This window comes from Mytilus trossulus, chromosome 2 (genome assembly GCF_036588685.1).
Source record: "Mytilus trossulus isolate FHL-02 chromosome 2, PNRI_Mtr1.1.1.hap1, whole genome shotgun sequence".
NCBI lineage: Eukaryota > Metazoa > Mollusca > Bivalvia > Mytilida > Mytilidae > Mytilus > Mytilus trossulus.
Window position 1 is genome coordinate 18,029,622 of NC_086374.1, and position 21,209 is coordinate 18,050,830.

The 21,209-nt window shown below is 33.1% G+C and overlaps 1 protein-coding gene across 1 annotated transcript; it reads left to right on the top strand.

Annotated features, from left to right (window-relative positions):
• The first annotated feature begins 14 nt into the window (after nucleotides 1-14).
• Nucleotides 15-13,253, top strand: LOC134706650 (transmembrane protein 106B-like). Its single transcript, XM_063565771.1, has 6 exons — nucleotides 15-231; nucleotides 985-1,048; nucleotides 4,236-4,401; nucleotides 9,263-9,459; nucleotides 9,972-10,025; nucleotides 10,713-13,253. Exons 1-6 carry the CDS (start codon nucleotides 72-74, stop codon nucleotides 10,846-10,848), a joined length of 777 nt encoding a protein of 258 aa, XP_063421841.1. The 5' UTR covers nucleotides 15-71; the 3' UTR covers nucleotides 10,849-13,253.
• Nucleotides 13,254-21,209: the final 7,956 nt, after the last annotated feature.

Here is a 21,209-nt window from a genome sequence, read left to right on the forward strand (position 1 = left end):
ATTTGACATTTGAGATAATTGCTGGTTGTTGAACAGTTTAGTTGACAGGTTGATCACATGCTACTGTATAGATGGAAGAACAAGAAAATGACAAGAATAATCTGGTTAATGACACAAGATCTTATTCAAGCAGATATGGCTCTACATCTCACGGATCAGACAGCTATGAAGAATTGTTAAGGGGGAGTGTACCCTGTCCAACATGTAGAGGAAAAGGAAACATACCAAAAGGTTGTCAGTTTGTTGTGACTGTTATTCAGAATGTTATCATATCTATTTCATATTGCAACATACATATGAAACTGTACAATTAAATAATTAATTAATTTTAGCTGGATCTAAATCCCTTTATCAGTATTATAATATGGGGGACGTTCCGACTCACTCACTGTTCGGTAGTTGTCGTTTGTTGATGTGGTTCATAAGTATTTCTCTTATTATATAGATTGACAGTTGATTTTACCTTTTGAATGGTTTTACACTAGTTAATTTGGGGCCTTTGATAGCTTGCTGTCTGGTGTGCCACTCAGCAATCGCTCTAACATAATTTGACCTATACATGCTATAATGGTCTAACCAGTCTTTGCTCTTACTTCTATATGTCACAAGCTAATAGGAGAATCAGGAGATACAAATTTTAAGTCTTTTACTTGCCAAAACCAAGGCGGTCATAGAAAAATGAAATTATGATTAGTTTTGTTAACCACTGTGTTACTGTTTGTTTTACTTTTGTTACTACAATTTATTCACAATGAGGCCTAAATTAATATATTGTTTGTTTCCCTTATCCCTACTCTGACAAGCCAGGTGTGGGTAGGTAGGTAGGTAAATAATTTTATTTTTCCCAAAAGCCTGAATATTATCGAGTAGTAATTTTAATATTTTGTAGGATAGTTTTGGTGACAACCCCCATAAAATTTTCTGGATTACTGGACTTTACAATTACATACACCATATTTTATCCTTTTTAATTTTTTCTAATAGAACAAGAAGGAGAACTTGTAGCACTCATTCCTGTGAGAGATAAGCGACTTAAACCAAGACGAACGTAAGTAATCCAACATATCAGACAAATGTATAAATTGAAATACTCATTATGTTATCATTTCAGGAATGCAACTTCATCTTGACACATATTCATGTACCATATAGAACAGTCTTACCTTTTACATATTTTTTTTAACTTAATCTAGCATACAAAGTACAATGTATCCATCCTGATATGTGAAACAATCTCAGCATCCATGTAAATAATGTTTTATTCAATGTAACATACAAAGCATAACTTCCATCCTGATATGTAGTGAAGCAGTCTCAGCATCCATGTAAATATTTGTGTAACTCAAATTTTATTCAAAACATAACTTCCCTACAGATATGTAACACAGTCTCAGCATCCATGTAAATAATGTTCTACTCCATTTAACATACAAAGCATACATTCCATCTAAGAACAGTATATCTATATGTTCCTGATTCCATTGATAATATTTAGATCAAGGTTACATGTAGCAATATAGAAAATTACAGTGCAGCTCCAGCCAGTGCTGGTGGTCATCTCCATTCAATATTCATTATGATAGTATGCACATTGGGAGTCAACTACTTGATGGTACCATGTTCCTACCCTATGAAAGGGACATGTATATAATGTATTTTTTCTTTCAGAAGAAGACTCGCACCAGCAATACTTTGGATTATTTATTTATTAGCTTTGTTGTACAATTTATTCACCAAATCATAAAAGTTAAATCACACTATTGGGTAAATGGAAATAACAAAATTCATATAGACTTCAAGACAACTTTTAACTTTTACAATGCATATAAAAAAGTTAAATATTCATCAGACATATGCATGTTTTTATAAAAACAAGCCCAATTTCTGGGTCTAGATCTAGACCTGCTTTGAGGCATGATATTGATTGAGATAAAACGTAACTAAAGTGTAAGTGATCATTCCATTCCAGAGAAGCCAATAAATGTTTGTCAAGAATTTTCCTTGTACAGTGAGTGTTAAAAAATTTCCAATTATTGGCAAACAGGAAGTAGTTGCTCTGCTGGTGTAAAAATTGCTTACATGCAACATCTCAACTTAATCAAGTTCCAGACTAAATATAAAGTTTTTTGCCTCTTAAATAAGTCTTAATTTTTATGATCTTTCTGCACATAAGTGTCCAGATTATATTCATCTGTTAATTTTCTAACATATTTTTTCAAGTCTTGGATTTTGGAATTTCAGGAGTCACAAAATGACTGTTATCATACCTTTATATCTTTTGCCAAAATTTTGGTTTATTAATAACTGCTATGACCTTGACTCTTAACATATTTGCCCAAATTTCAAAATGCCTTCTTCCTCTTCTAATTGTTATCATGTATATATATTTAGTTTGGAAAAAAAGTTCTGAAATGATGACTACGGATACCCATACTCAGTTCTTGTGGATGTCATTAGCTTAAGCTATATAATGTAAACCTAGTTTGAATTTCTCACAACTCAACTCGCAATAACACACTATTACTGTCAGTTTAAGTTGCATTTTCTATTGTTCTTGACAGAGTTATTTAGATTTTTTTATATGACCACAAAACATTTTACAGTTGTATAAAATTATGATGTTGTCAGCTTCGTCATCGTTAGTACCGATTATCAGGTTGTCTGCATATTGATATTGTAAAATATCAGCTGCAAGTCACAATATGAAGCTTATTTCTGTAGAGTGAGCACAGCGAACGAGATAAAAGCCTTCATATTGTGTTGAGCAGCTGATATTTTATAATATCAATATGTAGATAACCTAATGATCGATTTATCGGGCTGTATTTGCATCTTTTGAAAGTGTTTTCTTAGTTTCACCAGCAACCAAAAGATGCTTTGATAACTTTGGGTCAAACTTATCAATGTAATGGCCCCAAACTAATTAGGAATTAGGGGTCAAAAAGAAGCATTTTTCTTGTTTAGGACCATTATTTGTGTATAAGTGTATGGATCACTATCAAATTGTACCAAAGGGATTATTATTTGGGCCTGTTTTCAAAGTGGTCCACAATAATGTAAAAAGGGTCCAAAATTAAACTTTGTTATTATTAAAATAAAAATGAATTATTTGGCTCATTAGAAATTCCGAATCTATCAGTATTCGTGTCTTTAGATTTTTGATTTTGGAACAGGTTTTTAAATAGATCTAAAATTTGATTTTAAGAAAACTTGAATTCTAAGGGTTCTTTGATATGCTGAATCTTAACATGTCTAAAGATTTTTGTTTTTTGGACCCAGTCTTCAGTTTGGTCCAAATCAGTGTCCAAAATTAAATTTTGTTTGATTTCAACAAAGTATGAATATATGAGCTAGGTTCTTTGATATGCTGAACATAACTGTATATTTAGATTAAGAATTTTGGAATTCTTTATCAAACTGGTTCACATTGAGGTCTAAAGGGTCCAAAATCACAAAAATGAACTCATTCATTCTTTGTCAAAAACTATGCTAAGTCAAATATTTAATCACAATCTGTATTGCACAAAAAATAGAAATTGTAAGTAGAATCATAGGTAGAAATAGATACAGCATTAAAAATTAAAGGTAAGTTTTATAGATTTTTTAAGACTTTGTATTAATAACAAGGATATTCTGACAAAATAATTTCCCAGTTTTTTGTAATTTTTTTTGAAGAACTGTTTCTTTGTTATGCTGAAGGATTATTTTTCAGAATGCTATACATGAACACTTTCATTTGATTCAGCAAACCACTTTTAAAAACTTAGCAAACATTGTCTTTTAACAAAGTAATTGATTTAATTATTGGTGTATTCTTAATTTAACCCTATATTTAGATTTTGGATATTGGACCATATTGTAAAATTTCAATTTCAAATTTATCGATTCTTTGACAACATTCATTCTGTTTCATAATATTTTAAAAATTACAATCCAAATTCAAAGTTGTATTGATGTTTAATGTATTGTCCATACTTGCCCCAACTGTTTAGGGTTTTACCCCTGTGGTTGTATCAATCTGTGCCCAACAGCATTTTATTGAGATATCACAAAAGATGTACAATTATATTTTAATTGTACATGTAATTGATAGTGTTCTGCTTGTAGATCTGGTAGTTAACAAATGAGATATACTATTATGTCCAACTACACTGTGACTTGAGCTATAATCTAATATATATTAGTTCTACTACAACTTTATGTACCATAGTGAAACATGTTCAATTTTATTCCAGATGCCTGTATGTAGGGATAGCTGTATTTACTTGTATTGTTACGGCTGGACTATTGTTTTTCTTCTTTTCTCAAAGAGATGTTACCATAGCTAGTAACGCATCACTGTTATCACCACATAATCTCACCATAGACACTGCAAAGAAATATGTTTACTTTGAAGTCACAGTATGTACAACATTTACAATCAATAGTAACAAATATTAGTTTATTATTCTTTCATTTTTTTTTTAGAAAAAAAAATTGTTTACTTTTTAGCTCACCTGGGCCGAAGGGCCAAGTGAGCTTTTCCCATCACTTGGCGTCCGTCGTCGTCGTCCGTCGTCGGCGTCCGTCGTCGTTAGCTTTTACAAAAATCTTCTCTGAAACTACTGGGCCAAATTTAACCAAACTTGGCCACAATCATTATTGGGGTATCTAGTTTAAAAAATGTGTGGCGTGACCCGGTCAACCAATCAAGATGGCCGCCACGGCTAAAAATAGACCATAGGGGTAAAATGCCGTTTTTGGCTTATAACTCAAAAACCAAAGCATTTAGAGCAAATCTGACATGGGGTATAATTGTTGATCAGGTCAAGATCTATCTGCCCTGAAATTTTCAGACAAATCGGACAACCCTTTGTTGGGTTGCTGCCCCTGAATTGATAATTTTAAGGAAATTTTGCTGTTTTTATACGACCGCAAATTTTGAAAAAAATTTCGTCGTATATTGCTATCACGTTGGCGTCGTCGTCGTCGTCGTCGTCGTCGTCGTCGTCGTCGTCGTCGTCGTCGTCGTCGTCCGAATACTTTTAGTTTTCGCACTCTAACTTTAGTAAAAGTGAATAGAAATCTATGAAATTTTAACACAAGGTTTATGACCATAAAAGGAAGGCTGGTATTGATTTTGGGAGTTTTGGTCCCAACATTTTAGGAATTAGGGGCCAAAAAGGGCCCAAATAAGCATTTTCTTGGTTTTCGCACTATAACTTAAGTTTAAGTTAATAGAAATCTATGAAATTTTGACACAAGGTTTATAACCACAAAATAAAGGTTGGGATTGATTTTGGGAGTTTTATTTTCAACAGTTTAGGAATTAGGGGCCAAAAAAGGGCCCAAATAAGCATTATTCGTGGTTTTCACACAATAACTTTAGTTAAAGTAAATAGAAATCAATGAAATTTAAACACAATGTTTATGACCACTAAAGAAAGGTTGGTATTGATTTTGGGAGTTTCGGTCCCAACAGTTTAGGAATTAGGGGCCAAAAAGGGACCCAAATAAGCATTTTTCTTGGTTTTCGCACCATAGCGTTAGTATAAGTAAATAGAAATCTATGAAATTTAAACACAAGGTTTATGACTATAAAAGGAAGGTTGGTATTGATTTTGGAAGTTTTGGTCCCAACAGTTAAGGAAAAAGGGGCCCAAAGGGTCCAAAATTAAACTTTGTTTGATTTCATCAAAATTGAATAATTGGGGTTCTTTAATATGCCGAATCTAACTGTGTATGTAGATTCTTTTTGGTCCCGTTTTCAAATTGGTCTACATTAAGGTCCAAAGGGTCCAAAATTAAACTTAGTTTGATTTTAACAAAAATTGAAACCTTGGGGTTCTTTGATATGCTGAATCTAAAAATGTACTTAGATTTTTGATTATTGGCCCAGTTTTCAAGTTGGCCCAAATCGGGGTCCAAAATTAAACATTGTTTGATTTCATCAAAAATTGAATAATTGGGGTTCTTTGATATGCCAAATCTAACTGTGTATGTAGATTCTTATTTTTTGGTCCAGTTTTAAAATTGGTCTAAATTAAAGTGCAAAGGGTCCAAAATTAAACTAAGTTTGATTTCAACAAAAATTAAATTCTTGGGCCTCTTTAATATGCTGAATCTAAACATGTACTTAGATTTTTGATTATGGGCCCAGTTTTCAAGTTGGTCCAAATCAGGATCTAAATTTATTATATTAAGTATTGTGCAATAGCAAGTCTTTTCAATTGCACAGTATTGTGCAATGGCAAGAAATATCTAATTTCACAATATTGTGAAATAGCAAATTTTTTTTTAATTAAGAGTTATCTTTCTTTGTCCAGTATAGTAAGCAAGAAATATCTGCAAGAATTTTTTTAATTGGAGTTATCTTTCTTTGTTCAGAATCAACTTAAATCTTTGTTATATACAATATACAATGTTTATTCACTTTTTACTACCAACTGATAAATTAAAATAATCTTTACCATTCAGTGATAACAAGCAGTTTTTTTTACATCTTAATATTTTATGATGTATTTAAATGAGTAGTAATTGTTGCAAACTCCATTAGACATTTTAATTGAGATTAGTTTTGGAATAAGGGAAAGGGGGATGTGAATAAAAAATTGGGTTAAATTTTTCTCATTTGAAATTTCATAAATAAAAAGAAAATTTCTTCAAACATTTTTTTGAGAGGATTAATATTCAGCAGCATAGTGAATTGCTCTAAGAGAAAACAAAAATTTTAAGTTCATTTGAATACATTCATTCTGTGTCAGAAACCTATGCTGTGTCAACTATTTAATCACAATCCAAATTTAGAGCGGAATCCAGCTTGAATGTTGTGTCCATACTTGCCCCAACCGTTCAGGGTTCAACCTCTGCGGTCGTATAAAGCTGCGCCCTGCGGAGCATCTGGTTTGTTATTATCTTGAATATTATTATAGATAGAGATAAACTGTAAACAGCAATTATGTTCAGCAAAGTAAGATTAACAAATAAGTCAACATGACCGGAATGGTCAGTTGACTCTTTTAGGAGTTATTGCCCTTTATAGTCAATTTTTTACCATTTTTCGTAAATCTTAGTTATCTTTTACAAAAATCTTCTTCTCTGTAACTTTCGGGCCAAATTAATCCAAACTTGGCAACAATCATTTTTGGGGTATCTAGTTTTATAAATGTGTGGCGTGACCCAGTCAACCAACCAAGATGGCCGCCACAGCAAAAATAGAACATAGAGGTAAAATACAGTTTTTGGCTTATAACTCAAAAAACAAAGCATTTAGAGCAAACCTGACATGGGGGTATAATTGTTTATCAGGTCAAGATCTATCTGCCCTGAAATTTTCAGATGAATTGGACAACCCTTTGTTGGGTTGCTGCCCCTGAATTGGTAATTTTAAGGAAATTTTGCTGTTTTTGGTTATTATCTTGAATATTATTATAGATAGAGATAAACTGTAAACAGCAATAATGTTCAGCAAAGTAGGATTGACAAATAAGTCAACATGACCAAAATGGTCAATTGACCCCCTTAGGAGTTATTGTCCTTTATAGTCAATTTTTAACACTTTTCATAAAATTTGTAAATTTTTATTAACATTTTCCACTGAAACTTCTGGGCAAAGTTCATTATAGATAGAGATAATTGTAAGCAGCAAGACTGTTTATTACAGTAAGATTTACAAACACATCACCATCACCTAAACACAATTTTGTCATGAATCCATCTGCTTCCTTTGTTTAATATTCACATAAACCAAGGTGAGCAACACAGGCTCTTTAGAGCCTCTAGTTTCTCTGTGTTTCTATAACTTCATAAAGAGTTATTTACATTGTGACAATAATTAATTCATGTTTTGTAAAAAATAATCTTTAGAATAGAAAACAAAACAAATTAAGATACCATTAAATTAGTCAAACTAACTTAAAGAATCTGCTCTATGGTCAGGTTGTTGTCTCTTTAGCACATTCCCCATTTCCTTGCTCAATTTTATTAATAGCATGGTAAATACCAGATAAGTAAAAAAAACTCATAAAGAAAGTATTTACAGTTTCCTAGTTTCTTAATTTAACCGTTGTTATGCCCCACCTACGATACCATCTACGATAGTAGAGGGGAATTATGTTTTCTGGTCTGTGGGTCCGTTGGTCTGTCCGTTTGTTTATCTCTTCAGGCTATTTAATTTATTCAATAGGACAGTTCACTTTCCAAAGTTTAAATGAGCAGATAAACACCAACTAGTTCATGTAGTTCTGTGAAAGATTTTATTTACTTTCAAAATAATGTCAGCAGGACAACATCATCAAGTATGTAAATGTTGATTTTTAGGTAAAGATTGCATGAAATTCAATCAAAACCTTATGGGACTGACTTGATATCTAAATGTTCCAAGGCTGATCACTACCTTTTTGATACAAAAATAAAGTGCATTGATCATAACATTTTATACATCCTATTCTTAACATTTCCTAAAATTTATCAATGTAATATATGCTCAGATATTCAAGACACAAACTGATGTTAAACTTGTCAAGAAAATTACATAACTTTTGCATGGTGCAAGAATCTAATATCTGTTCCAAAAATATAAATTATGTCATTATCAACCTATTCTTTAAAAATTGCAGTTATCTTCTTTTGTCTAGAATAGCTGTTAAATCAAGTGCAACCAATGCAATATTTAATTTTTACTCACATAATTTGAAGCAATCTTTACCGTTCAGTGCTTTCAAGCACTTTGATTAACTGCATTAGGTAGGTCTGATTTGAAGTTACATATTAATAATAATAATCTTTATTTTCATAAACCGTAAGATACAATGGTACAGAGATATACATACATTTAGCAATGAAAACAAACTTATTTATAATAATATCTATCACACAAACATACATACAGGCATACACCAATTATCATTTTTAAAAATACCCACATACACATATATCAGTATGTACAATATATTCAAAATGGGGGTTATGCTATTAGGGGGTCTCATTGGGGGGTTACGATCCTGGATCCCGCTTACTGTTTTGTCAGATTCTCGTATCCCGCTTACACTATGTACGTAAGCAATTCTCATATTTTTATCATTTCCCGTTTTCACGACACAATAATTTGACTTTCACGCGTCACGCTTACAAAAAATCGGCAATCCCGTGTCACGCTAAGACCCCAATGAGACCCACTTATTATCTTGAGAACAAATTATTTATTTATTTTGCGTATAAATCTAAATATTTTAGTCTTGTTTGTACAACTCATATGACATATATGTATTATTTTTCTTTTCAGTATCCATTCAATATTTCCAACTTGAATTACTTTCCTATAACATTAACACAGACTTCTATAGCAGTACAATTCAACGTTAAAGTCATAAATACAACTGTGTCTAGCTTTACTTTAAATGTACCAATGAGATCAACAAGAAAATTTGATGTCAATGTTGGAATCACTTTCAGTAAAGATAACGGATTGGCAGCAATGGCGTAAGTATATTATTGAGTAAAAATTGTGAAACTTGTCTAACAGTGGTGTAGCTACCATTGATGCAACAATTATGAACAATGCACACTTGTGTGCACAAATACAAAAGAAAAAAATAATATTGAAACAAAAAAAATAAGAAAGAGAGAGAGAGAGAGATAAAGTATGAATAAATAAAACTTGGGCACCATTTACCTGGTTTTTTCCATATTGATTGTCAGATAAAAATGCCATCTTGACAAACATTTACTCCTATTTTGGGAGAAGACATTTGAACAAAAATAATGTATTGGAAGCAAAAGCTGATCTGTTTTATTCTCAGTATAGAGTCAGAATAGAATGCCAGTAAAAATTCATCAGAATAAACAAAATTTTGGGGGAATTCTTCCAAGAAAAATGTGTACTAGTTCATATACTACACTCCAAAAAAGGTAGATGAACTAGAATTAAAAATAATACAAGACTATATATAGCTAACAAAGACAACACTTAATAATGTTTATATTTTTTACAGGAGCAGATGTAATAATCCAGAACCTTTCTTTACTCAGTATGTGATGATATTTCTGTAAGTTTAATATACATTCTAATATTTCACCATGGTAGTTTATTAATCAGAGGGGAAAAAATAAGAAAAGGGGAAAAGAAAGAATTGAGGTGTACATATGAAAAAAGATTGAAACTTGAGGGATGCACTGTTTTATCTTAATGATTTCATTATGAAAGGGTCCAGGATGGCTGAAAACACTCATTGGTGTGAAAATGGAGATCAAAATGATTGTCAGGGCTATACATGATTTTAGTTATTTCAGAAAAAAGGTCAATGTTTAAAATCAGGTTATTTTTGCATATAATGTTTTAGTTTCTTCTCCGAAATATTTTTTCCTGATTAAATCTGTATTATATGTAAGTTGTACAGCAAGCATTCAGTTTCAAATCAAATTTATGCATAAAAATGTTTTAAGTAGATGGGGTATAATTGCTAATGAGACGTGCAACTCTCTATCATAGAATAAATGACATAGAAGTTCACATCTAGCATAAATGGCATAGGTCACCATAAATAATAGTTAACAAGTATTTGTATTGCAAATTCAACATTTTAAATTAAGGTGTACTGGTGAATTTCCAATCAAAGATATAGCATTGTTTTCATTTTGTATCTCAAATTTTGTATTTACTATTTAAAATGTAATAAAAGTTAAGTGCCATTTATCATATACAGACATTAAATTGAATACTTTTTTAATTTCAGGACAACAGCCACGTATTCCTCTCTTGGACATCAAGAACAGACGACAGTGAATACTTATCCTTTAGTCGATTGTGGAAATCATACAAATGCAGAAAGCTTAATTTTCTTGCCAGAATATTCAACATTGATCAGTTGATAGAAAGAAGAACTCTCTAACAGAAAATGATAGGCTGTCTTCACCAATGATTACAGCAGTCAGCAATAAGAGGTCATAGGAAAGAATAAATCAGCATTTAGTGGAAACCATAATCATTCTACAAAAATATGTCTGTTATCTTCTCTGAGCAGTTTGACATGTCAAAGTATGGAGACAACACAACATATGTCCTTTTGCACCTTTATATTTTCTGAGTTAAACATTGGGTTTAACATGCACAATAACTTCAGACTTGTCCTAGTCTGGTTAGTCATATTCCTGCCTGTGCAAATAACCAGTTATTGTGCCCTGTTATGATGTTATAAGTAGTTTTGTGCCCCATTATGTCCTCTTAAGCTTTCGAAACAAAATTTATAGATGGGGAATGTCGATTTCAATGACAAGGGAATTTATAAATAAATAAAAAACATCAATACTTAAAGAAAATTTTGCATAATGTTTAAGGGTTATAAATTTTAATGGTTTGGGAGCTTTGTAATGATGAATCTATTTCAATGGAAGACAAAAAGTGTTTGATCTTGCCAGATGGAATATAATAAATTTGTTTTAATTGTTTAAGGATTCGTATTATATGTGATAAATAGATTATAACATGCCCTTTTCCATATGGACACTGTCATCATCCTACCAACCATTTGAGCTCTTGACTAGCACCTTGGGCTAATATGAGAGTCAATGGAGGATGCTAGAGCTGATATGGAAGGAACATGTTGTAATCTATAATTACTTCACATGTGACAATACTATAGGGTTATTGCATGAATATTGGGGAATGTTGTCCCGAGTAGAATTTTATATTGCACGAGCTTGCAAGTGTAATATATGTTCTACGAGGGACAATATTCCCCAATATTCATGTAATAACCCTTTTATTGTATAGCAATATAATATTTAGAAGTATAAATTGGTATAAACTGACGTTTTGTCGTTGATGACGTCATGAATTTAGAAGATATATTGCACTAGTGCAATAATAGAATTTATTGCACGATAACTTTTGGTTACTTTCTGTTGGAAATATTATATTGCTATACAATAAACGTCTTTATTTATTTTACCTAAAAAACATTGTATTTGTATTAATTTCTGTTTGTAACTTATGCTTTAAATAGAAATCTGAGTAATTTGTTTTGTTTTTACCCAATATTGGAAGTAAAGTGCTTTAATTTATATTAGATATGTACTTTGTTCATATGCTCTTGCTTTTTTTCGTCTCAAGTATTATAATTCATATATGTGTAAAGGTATCACCTTATAGTATTCATTGTTTTGTCTCCACATTTCTTGTCCTATTGTTTCCGAGTTTTCTACAAGTCTTACCCCTAGTCTTTAACTGCAGGTTGTGGTTATATATTTTGAACTGTTCTTCTTATTCATTAATATGGTACGTTATTATGAAAAAAATTATATCACTTGCACATTATAAGGTAGACTCACAGATTAATGTATTCATGTTTTTTGGGCTACTGAGCTTTAAATGAATATTCACACATCAAACATATTTGCTCATACGATTAAAGGTGATAGCTATATTTATATTTGTTATATATGTACTTTTTTAGTTTCATATTTTAATATTTTATCATAATATTGATCACCAAAGAGCTTATTCATTATTGAAACTCTAGGTTAACTGTATTTAATTTTATTTAAAAGATCTGTGATTTTTAACAGTAAGAACATTACAAGTAATTTTTCTGTTGATATATTGATATCCATGTTCTATTACAAATAAAAATGTGGTTAACTTGAAAACCATTTCACTGTCATTTGTAATACTGTAAATTGAGATTTTTGAGGACTTTGAAGAAAATACCAAATTTAAACGTACAAAGACGATAAATCAGTTACCAAAATTTTGAAAGATTAATTTTGGTGATACAAAAGTCAGTTCAAGTACAAATTTGGTTATTTCATTTTTACTGTTCTTGATTTATGTCCTTTATACCGTTATATGCAAGGGGGGATCATCTGTGTCTCATGGACACATTTCCCATTTATTTTCCAAAACAGTTGTAAAAAGTCAGATAAAACTCATTATTTTGTTCATTTAGATGTAAAGCACTACAAATTAATTGCTCTCAAATTTTGTTTATTTCATTTAAGACCTTAACTAAATTTATTCTATTTTAAAATCCAAGATGGCAGAAGACACCAGATCTACCTTAACTTTAACGTTGATTTACAGTGTTAAAATGACATGTAGCAATCTATATATAGATAAGATTCATTAACTTGTACAACAAAGTTGTGTCTTTTGTACTTATGTTAAAACAAAATGGCATTAATATATTTATTTGCATATTTAATTCATTATTATGTTATTGCATCTATTTATAAAGTTTCATGAAATAAAAGATTATTTTTATTAAATGTATAACTGATTTAAATTACTTGTCTTATGATTTGTCATGGAATAGAAGTTCCTTTAAAATACTAATTCCAAATGGAAGACATTCTCATTATTATTTCCACGATAAGAAATATTAAGTGTATTTTCTAAAAGAATTAAGGATACAGATACTATTGCACTGTTCATGACTAAATTTCCAGAGGAACCTTTGTAATTGGACAAAAAGGTATTTTGACAAATGAAGAGAACCTATAGGTTGAATCATGGAAGAGGACATAATATTGTATTATTATATTTATCACATTTATGTTAAATATCAAAAGACTAACATGGGAATTCTCACTTTTCAGTTATTTTGTTAGAGCATTTGATAATGCAGACTTATAAAACTGTGTAAGAATAATTGTCATGTTTTTTTTTATTGAAAAAAACCCACCTATATTGACCTATTGCTTATAGTTTTGTAGAAACATATCCAGGGAAAACTTAACATTGACCTTTGAACCTTGAAAATGATTTAAAGGTTAAATGAACCATTCCAGACAGAAAATCTATGCATTAAATATAGTTGACTTGTGGCTGATAGTATCTATGAAAAAAAAATAGCCAAGAAACTTAACATTGACCAATGAACCATGACAATTAGGTCAAGGACACCTGCCACAGACATCTGCACCTTACAATCATTCAATACACCAAATATAGTTGACCTATACAGCTTAAAGTTATAGAAAAAAGACAAACATAAAAACTTAACACTGAGCAATGAACCTTGAAAATGAGGTTGAAGTCAAATAAAACCTGCCACACTAATAAGTACATCATAAAACATTACCCTACACCAAATATAGTTGATCCATTGCATACACAGTATGGAAAAAAAACTCCATTACACAAAAACTTAACTTTTACCACTAAACCATGAAAACCAGGTCACGGTCAGATGACACCTGCCACCTGGAAATATACAACTTACAATCATTTTATTCACCAAATATAGTAGACGTATTGCTTATAGTATCTCAGATATGGACGTAAGTGTATTTTTGTTGTTGGGATATTCACGCCGTGTCCACTCTGTTTTTAAAGGCAGTGCTTTAAGGCCTGACTTTTAAGTCATGAGGTTCATCTTTTCATACTCAATCTTTGCTGGGGGTCTTTTGGCCAGAAATAGATCCGGAAATGTTCGAATTTCTCCTCTTCTTTTTCTTTCTTTCTTTTCTTCGTATAAGCTTCCTATTATAAGGAACACCCCTTAACGGGTAATATTAAAATATCAAAATATTTAAAAGGGGGGAAGAAACAAGGATAAAATATATTACATTAAGGTAAAATCCAGAGGTGGTGCACTATACATAGACAGTGAATTGCAGAAAAAACAGAATCATATCATATAAAATATAAAATTATTTACATTAAAAAGATAAACCGATCTACAGAGGTCATTTAACTCAAATAATTAGTCAATCATTTTACCAACAAATAGGTTCTTAGAGTTTTATAACAACACTGAATATTTGTTATAAAATATAGTGAAATAACTATATATACTATAACATTAGTTTATAAAATTTAGTCTTCTATTTGAATTTTCCATTGTCTATATTTCAGTATCTGTATCTTAATGATAACTGTCATTCGTCTAGCTTTTTCAGTAGAGATATCCTCTTGTAATGAAGCTTGAAACAGAAGTGTCTTGAAAGCGATTCCAGTTTAAGAATTAACTCTTCTTTGAATCCAAGTTGTTTCGTATATTTTGTACAATCCAATACAAGTTGTGTAACTGCTAGTTTATTGTTAAATAGCAGCTCCCAAGTTCCAGGAGGAGAGTTTTCATTCACAAGTTGTTTAATGGGAGTGAAGTATTCTTTTCTCTCATTGCATAGAACTGGACACTGTGTAAGAATATGCAGTATATCCTCTATTTCCCTGTGGCATAGCAGGCAGATGGGGTCAATTGTATATTGGCTGAACTTGTGCTTGTCGGCTTGTACCATGTAAGTCCCTGTGAGCATCCTTACTTTAGTTGAGGCTTTTCGAATTTCTATCAGATTCTGCTCTACTGAGTCCCATACAGGATGAGTTGAGTCTGCATTGCCAAAGTTGAGGTTTAGAAATTTTAGAGAGGACATTTGTTGAGCTTCCTCTTTGAGTTTGAGGGTCCATAGGGATGTGATTTCTGTTTTTACTAGTTTCTTCCAGGATAGTTTTGATGGAATTGAGATGTTTTTGTCAAAGATATCTGGTAGATTATATTTTGCTAATAATAATGCAGTTTGGAAGAAGAAGCTGTTGTTGTTGTCAAAATTCACTGCAATTTGTCTGTTGATGATTTCTTTTATTTTATTGTTGGAGCAGGTTGTAAGAGAATGTAAGAATGTCAATTTTCTCTTGTGAATTTCTGCTTCTACAGGGAGAACTCCGAGAAGTAAGTATACCGCAGGTTTTGCTGTTCTTGTGGCAAGAGTTTGTATTGCACGCAGAGTACCAATATGGAACCTCTCCAAAATCTGAATCTGGGTCTTTGTTAAAGAAAGGATTTCAAGACCATATAGAAGTCTTGGTAGCACATATGTCCTATATATTGTGTAGGAGATTTTAGGGCTTAATCCATTTGTACCATGCAGTCCTGAATTCATAAGGGCATATTTTGTTCTTCGTGCAGATTTTATACGGTCTTCTATATTTACTTCATTTTCTTTTTTGCTTGATCTTTTTAGGCCTAAATGAGTAGTTTCGTTTGAGAGTTCAATTGTATTATCTGATAATTTCCAGTTGTTTGTTCTGTGATTCTTTGCAGATCCGTAGCAGATAACTTTCGATTTTGTTGGGTGGATATTGTAATGATGTTGATTTGCATATCTTCCAATGGTGTTTAGCATTATTTGTAGTTCTGCTGGATCAGAGCTTATCAGGGCGATGTCATCGGCACATGTAGGCGCTCCACAGTAAATATCTCCCAGACTGAATCCTGTTGCATTTTTCTCTAATTCTACAAGGAGATCCTCTACAAATATTTTATACAGATGAGTTGATAGTATACCTCCCTGTCTAACTCCTTGGAGTATATTAAAGCTGTCACTAAGTTCTCCTTGCCATTTGACTTTGGAAGTAAGGCCAGAATATAGGTCTTTGATGACAAACCATAGATCTGGGTGTATATTCCTATCTAGCGTTTTGTCATGGAGTATCAGATGCTGGACTACATCAAAGGCAGATTGGACATCAACAGTAGCCAGATAAAGAGCGTTGTTTTTCCGTTCACATTTGCATTCTGATATAATGAGACTAGCTATAAGTGGACATAACCCTTCTGTAAATCCATATTGTAGATCAGTGTTAGGAGTAATACTGAGTTTGCCAAGTATACAGAGTTCATGGAGTTTTGATATCACAGGGGTAACCGTGATTCCTCTATAGCTGGAGACTAGGCATTGATTTTTTTCCTTTTTAAGTACAGGAGTTAGAATTCCAGACTTGAATTCAATTGGGACAATTCTGTGAATGAGTATATCATTAAATATCTTTGTAAGCGTTGGTGTGACTGTTTCTTTAGCAAGTTTTAGATGTTCTGCACATAGTCCGTACTCATCAGGTGATTTGCCACTGTTTAAATTGTCAATAGCTTTGGAGACGTCATCTTCTTTGTATGGTTCTATTGTTGTTTGTTGGTTATATAGAACTTCTTCCACGAGATGCTGCCTTATTTGGCATAGTTCCAGATATGAGTTATCAAATTTTGATTCTTTTGGTATACTAAGATCTTCATAGTACTTTGCGAATGCCTTTCTCTGTATAGCAGGATTAAATTCTAGTTCGCCCTCTATATCTATACCTGTTGAATTTGTTCTAGGTTTAGATCTATTCCTGTTTATTAATTTGTAAAATAAGTCTGTGGATGGATTATCCATAATTTGCTGATATAAATTCAGTCTATCTTCAGCATGTTCCTTTCTTTGCTGACTGCGGAGATTTTTCTTTTCTGCTTTTAGTTGTATCCTAACTGGGTGGTCTGCTTTTTTGCCTTCGGATTTCCATTTTGAGTATAGTTGTTTGCAGTTTTTTAGATGTTTTTTTACTCTAGGTGATGCCTTCCATTTTGGACCTTTCAGTTTGATGGGTTTGGTTGGTACTGCTTTGTTTGAGGCTGCAAGTAAGGCTTTTGTGATATTTTGGATACTGTTAGATGGTTTTTGAGACAATTGCAGCTTTGAGATTTCAGTCTGAATAGATTCTGTATAGAGAGGGAGATCGGTCTGGTCCCATTGAAGTTTATGAACTGTTTGGATTTCTTTATTGGCTTTGGTTACATCAGTTGGAATGGTAATGTTAGTTGTTACTGATACTGGCACATGAGCTGAGACATTTGAGGGTGAAATGTTCCATATTGTATAGTTTTTAAACAGATTTTCTTTAGAAGAGAAGATATAATCTATTTGGGAACTTGATTGTCCTGAATGGTGAAAGAAAGTTTGCTTGTCAGATTTATCTTTATCAGCAGTAAGGTTAAGTTCTTGAATGAATTCCTTTAATAATTGATCATGCTTATTATTTCTGGTTTGTAGAATTGTCCCATTCAGATCCCCGCAGAGTATAATAGCGTGAGTATTCAGATATTTTGTTGCTATGTTATGAATGAGGTCGAGACATTCTCCATATTCGTAAGACGAGTCTTTGTCCATAGTTGGCATATAGACGTTTATAAGACATACGTCAATGTCTGATGAAATCAGAATAGCTATCACCCTCTCATTTCCATCAGGAAGTTTTTGAATTTGGCTGTTCCATTGTTTTGGCCATAAGATAGATACTCCTGCACGCCCTCTAGGAAGTTTAAAGCCTGATAACGGTTCGTTTGTGTCATGGCATCTAGTGTGATTATCGTGGTCAGGGAGGATTGAGTGTAGCATATTTGCTTGGCAATCCCAGAGAAAATGTTCTTGCAGGCATACAATGTGCGAATCTTGAGATAGGAGCTGGAGAAAAGATGTATTTGATCTCACTCCCTCTATATTACAGGTTGTTATTCTGATATTCTCTCTGTTAGAAGTAGTTCCTCCTGAAGAAGCTGATCCGGTGGCTGTTCGTTGAGGCTCATCTTCTGAAAAAGGTGGTTCTTTTCCTCTGCTGTGATGTTATCATCTTTGGGCGGGTTAGATAAGTGTCCCCGTTGTTGACGTTTGTCAGATACCACTGTCCTGTGAATAGACCCTTTGTTGTTCCGAGCCGTTGTACCATTTGTGCGATGAACTGGCTTCTCTGAGGTAGAGGAAGACATATCATGATGAATCTGATCGTGTACGATTGGATGAGAGGAGTGTATAATCTGTGGTGCAACACTGTCTTGGTCCGATGATATGTCTCCAGGTAGTTGGGAGCATTGTCCTGCGAGATGTTGGTTCAATGGATCATAATTGAGTACATTATGGATCTTACTTGGGACAACTTTCTGATGTTGTTGAGCAGATGCAGTAGCTGTAGTCATGATGTTAGGATGAGGATTTCGTTGCTGTTGTGGGTATGCATGTGGAGGATGGTTGCTCCTTAATACAGGATTGCCCGTATTGATTGTTCTATTCTGGACAGATTGACTATGGAGGTAAAAGGCGTTAGGATGACTTCTGTGACCTTGAGTTATATCTGGAATTGTTCGAGCCTGAGTAGGTACTCCTGTAAACAGTTGAGGTGGTTGTCCATGATGAGGTATGTATGGTTGATTGAAGTGATTGTGAGGATATGGTACAGAGGTATGGTGATGCTGGTTATGGACCGGATAAGATGAATATGGTTGATTGTGCTGAATGTTGATAGGATGAGGTACATAATGTTGATGCATTTGATTTTGTCCATTGAATGGTATATATGGATTTTGAGCATAATAAGGTGGAGATGGATAGGAAGAAGGATTCTGATGTAGAGGTCTGACCTGTAAAGAGAGCTGATTGATAAGTGAAGAGTTGATAATCATGTTTTGTACCATTTGACTTTCCAATAGCTTAAGTCTAGTTTCTAGGAGGTCTTCCCTGTGATTGCATTGGACAGTTCTTTTGGGGCAGCATGTTTCTTGTTGAGGTAGTTGTTCTCTGAGTTGAGCTCTAGGTGGTATATTAAGATCTCCGTCTCTATTTTGTGTATTTACTTCCGTTCTGCCATAGTCCTTGAAAGTTTGCAGTACATTCCGGAGTTGTTTAACCTCATTTTCCAAATTTATAATTCTTGTTTTCTGAATGGTATTAATATGTTGTTCAGAGTCAAATGGTTTAGCTTTTGGTTGCCTCTTGTGTTCTTGTTTCCCTTTCGTTCGAGTGGTTGGATCAAGGGACCTTTGTTTAGGTGCATCTGCCATAGGAGTAATATCAGACACAACTGTAGCTTGTATATGTTTTGATTGATCAATTACTTTTGGTATGCTTGGGGAGTTTATGATGTTGATCCCATTTTGAGCTTGTTGGTTTTCTAAATCATAGAAAATTTTCTTTGGAGTTGTATGATCTTCATTCTCCTCCTCAGTGTGTTGATCTGTGTAAGAACGAGGTAGCTCAAGGTCAGCTGTTATTATTCCTTCATTATTATTGTCATTTCTTTCATCTAGGATATTGGCTTGTTCTGAATACAATAAGTCGTCATTGCACTGCTGGCAGTGATAATCAGAACCCTCATAAAGTTTCAAATCGTCTTCTTTGATGTTTGAGCATATGTAATGGTACCAGTTGTCACAGGAATCACAGGCTATGCCTTCGTTTTCTACTGGATCCTCACATTTAGGACATAGAATTTGACGGGTTTTCTCCTCAGTCTGAGTACTAGATGTTTCAGTGGCATCCATGATTGCGGGTATTGAGGTGGTTTTTCCTTTACTCTCCATATTACTTCTTACTTTTGTTGGTTGCAATGACACTAATTGTGAGTTGTTCTTTCCATCCTGCAGAATGACTGTTGAAGAACAATCCTTTAAATTTGTGAGTTGTGACTGGATAGTGTTGTTACAGATGTTTAGTTCCTTAAATTTACTTTTGATTTCAGAGCAAAGACTGTCAAAGATCTCATTGATAAAGATATCAACTCTGTTTCCATTAACTGTCATTTTGTTTGTAGTGTGGAAAAGGTTGATAGTAAATTTGAGCAGGTTTCCTGGTTGGTTATTGTTCTTTCTGTTATAAACTTTGTAACAGGAGTCAATCTGGAGATTAGAAAGTTCCACTCCGTGTTGCTCGAGTACAGTATAGTTGGTAGATATATCCCTTGATTGTAGTAACGTTAATAATCTAGATTTTGCAAGTTCATATGCTGCTGTACTAAATTCTACTACAAAGTTTTTACCAGCTTTCATCTCAAAGGTTAGATGTTGGTAGTTGCATTTCGCAGTTTTGGTCTCCATAGCCTTCTCTCGATTGATAGCATAATTTCTGTTACTCTTTGTTGTCTGGTTGACTTGCTGTAAATTGCCCGTTGATAGAGCCCTTTTGTATGTTCTTGTCTCCATTGATCTATCCATGATGTTTATCTGATTCCGTACTGAATTTACTGACTGTTAGAATAAAACCTTGATTGAAGGGTTATCCAAAGAAAAAATAAAAAATCACTAGTGTCTCACCTGGCACCACCACAATTCACCCTGCTATTAGTAACAATCTGTGTTAAGTGTTTGGTATAGCGCGGAAAAACCACACTGACCAATGAGGGTATACTCTAGAGCGGAAAACTGGCAGTATAGTATAGCGCGGAAAAACCACACTGACTAAGGCTGCGAGTAGACTGAAGCCCAACTGAACCAGTATAGCGCGGAAAAACCACACTGACCAGTCAGAGGGGTGGAGGAGTAACTGGTAATAACCTGGTGAATTATGTTTGTGCCAGATAGATGACCAGAGCTGATGATTTGATATTAATATATGTAGCTGTACTACTGGATATCAGTACGCAATAATATAATTAGAAGTAAATAGACAAAGTACGGAGACGGTTAAGATACAGAGTGAGTTTTATG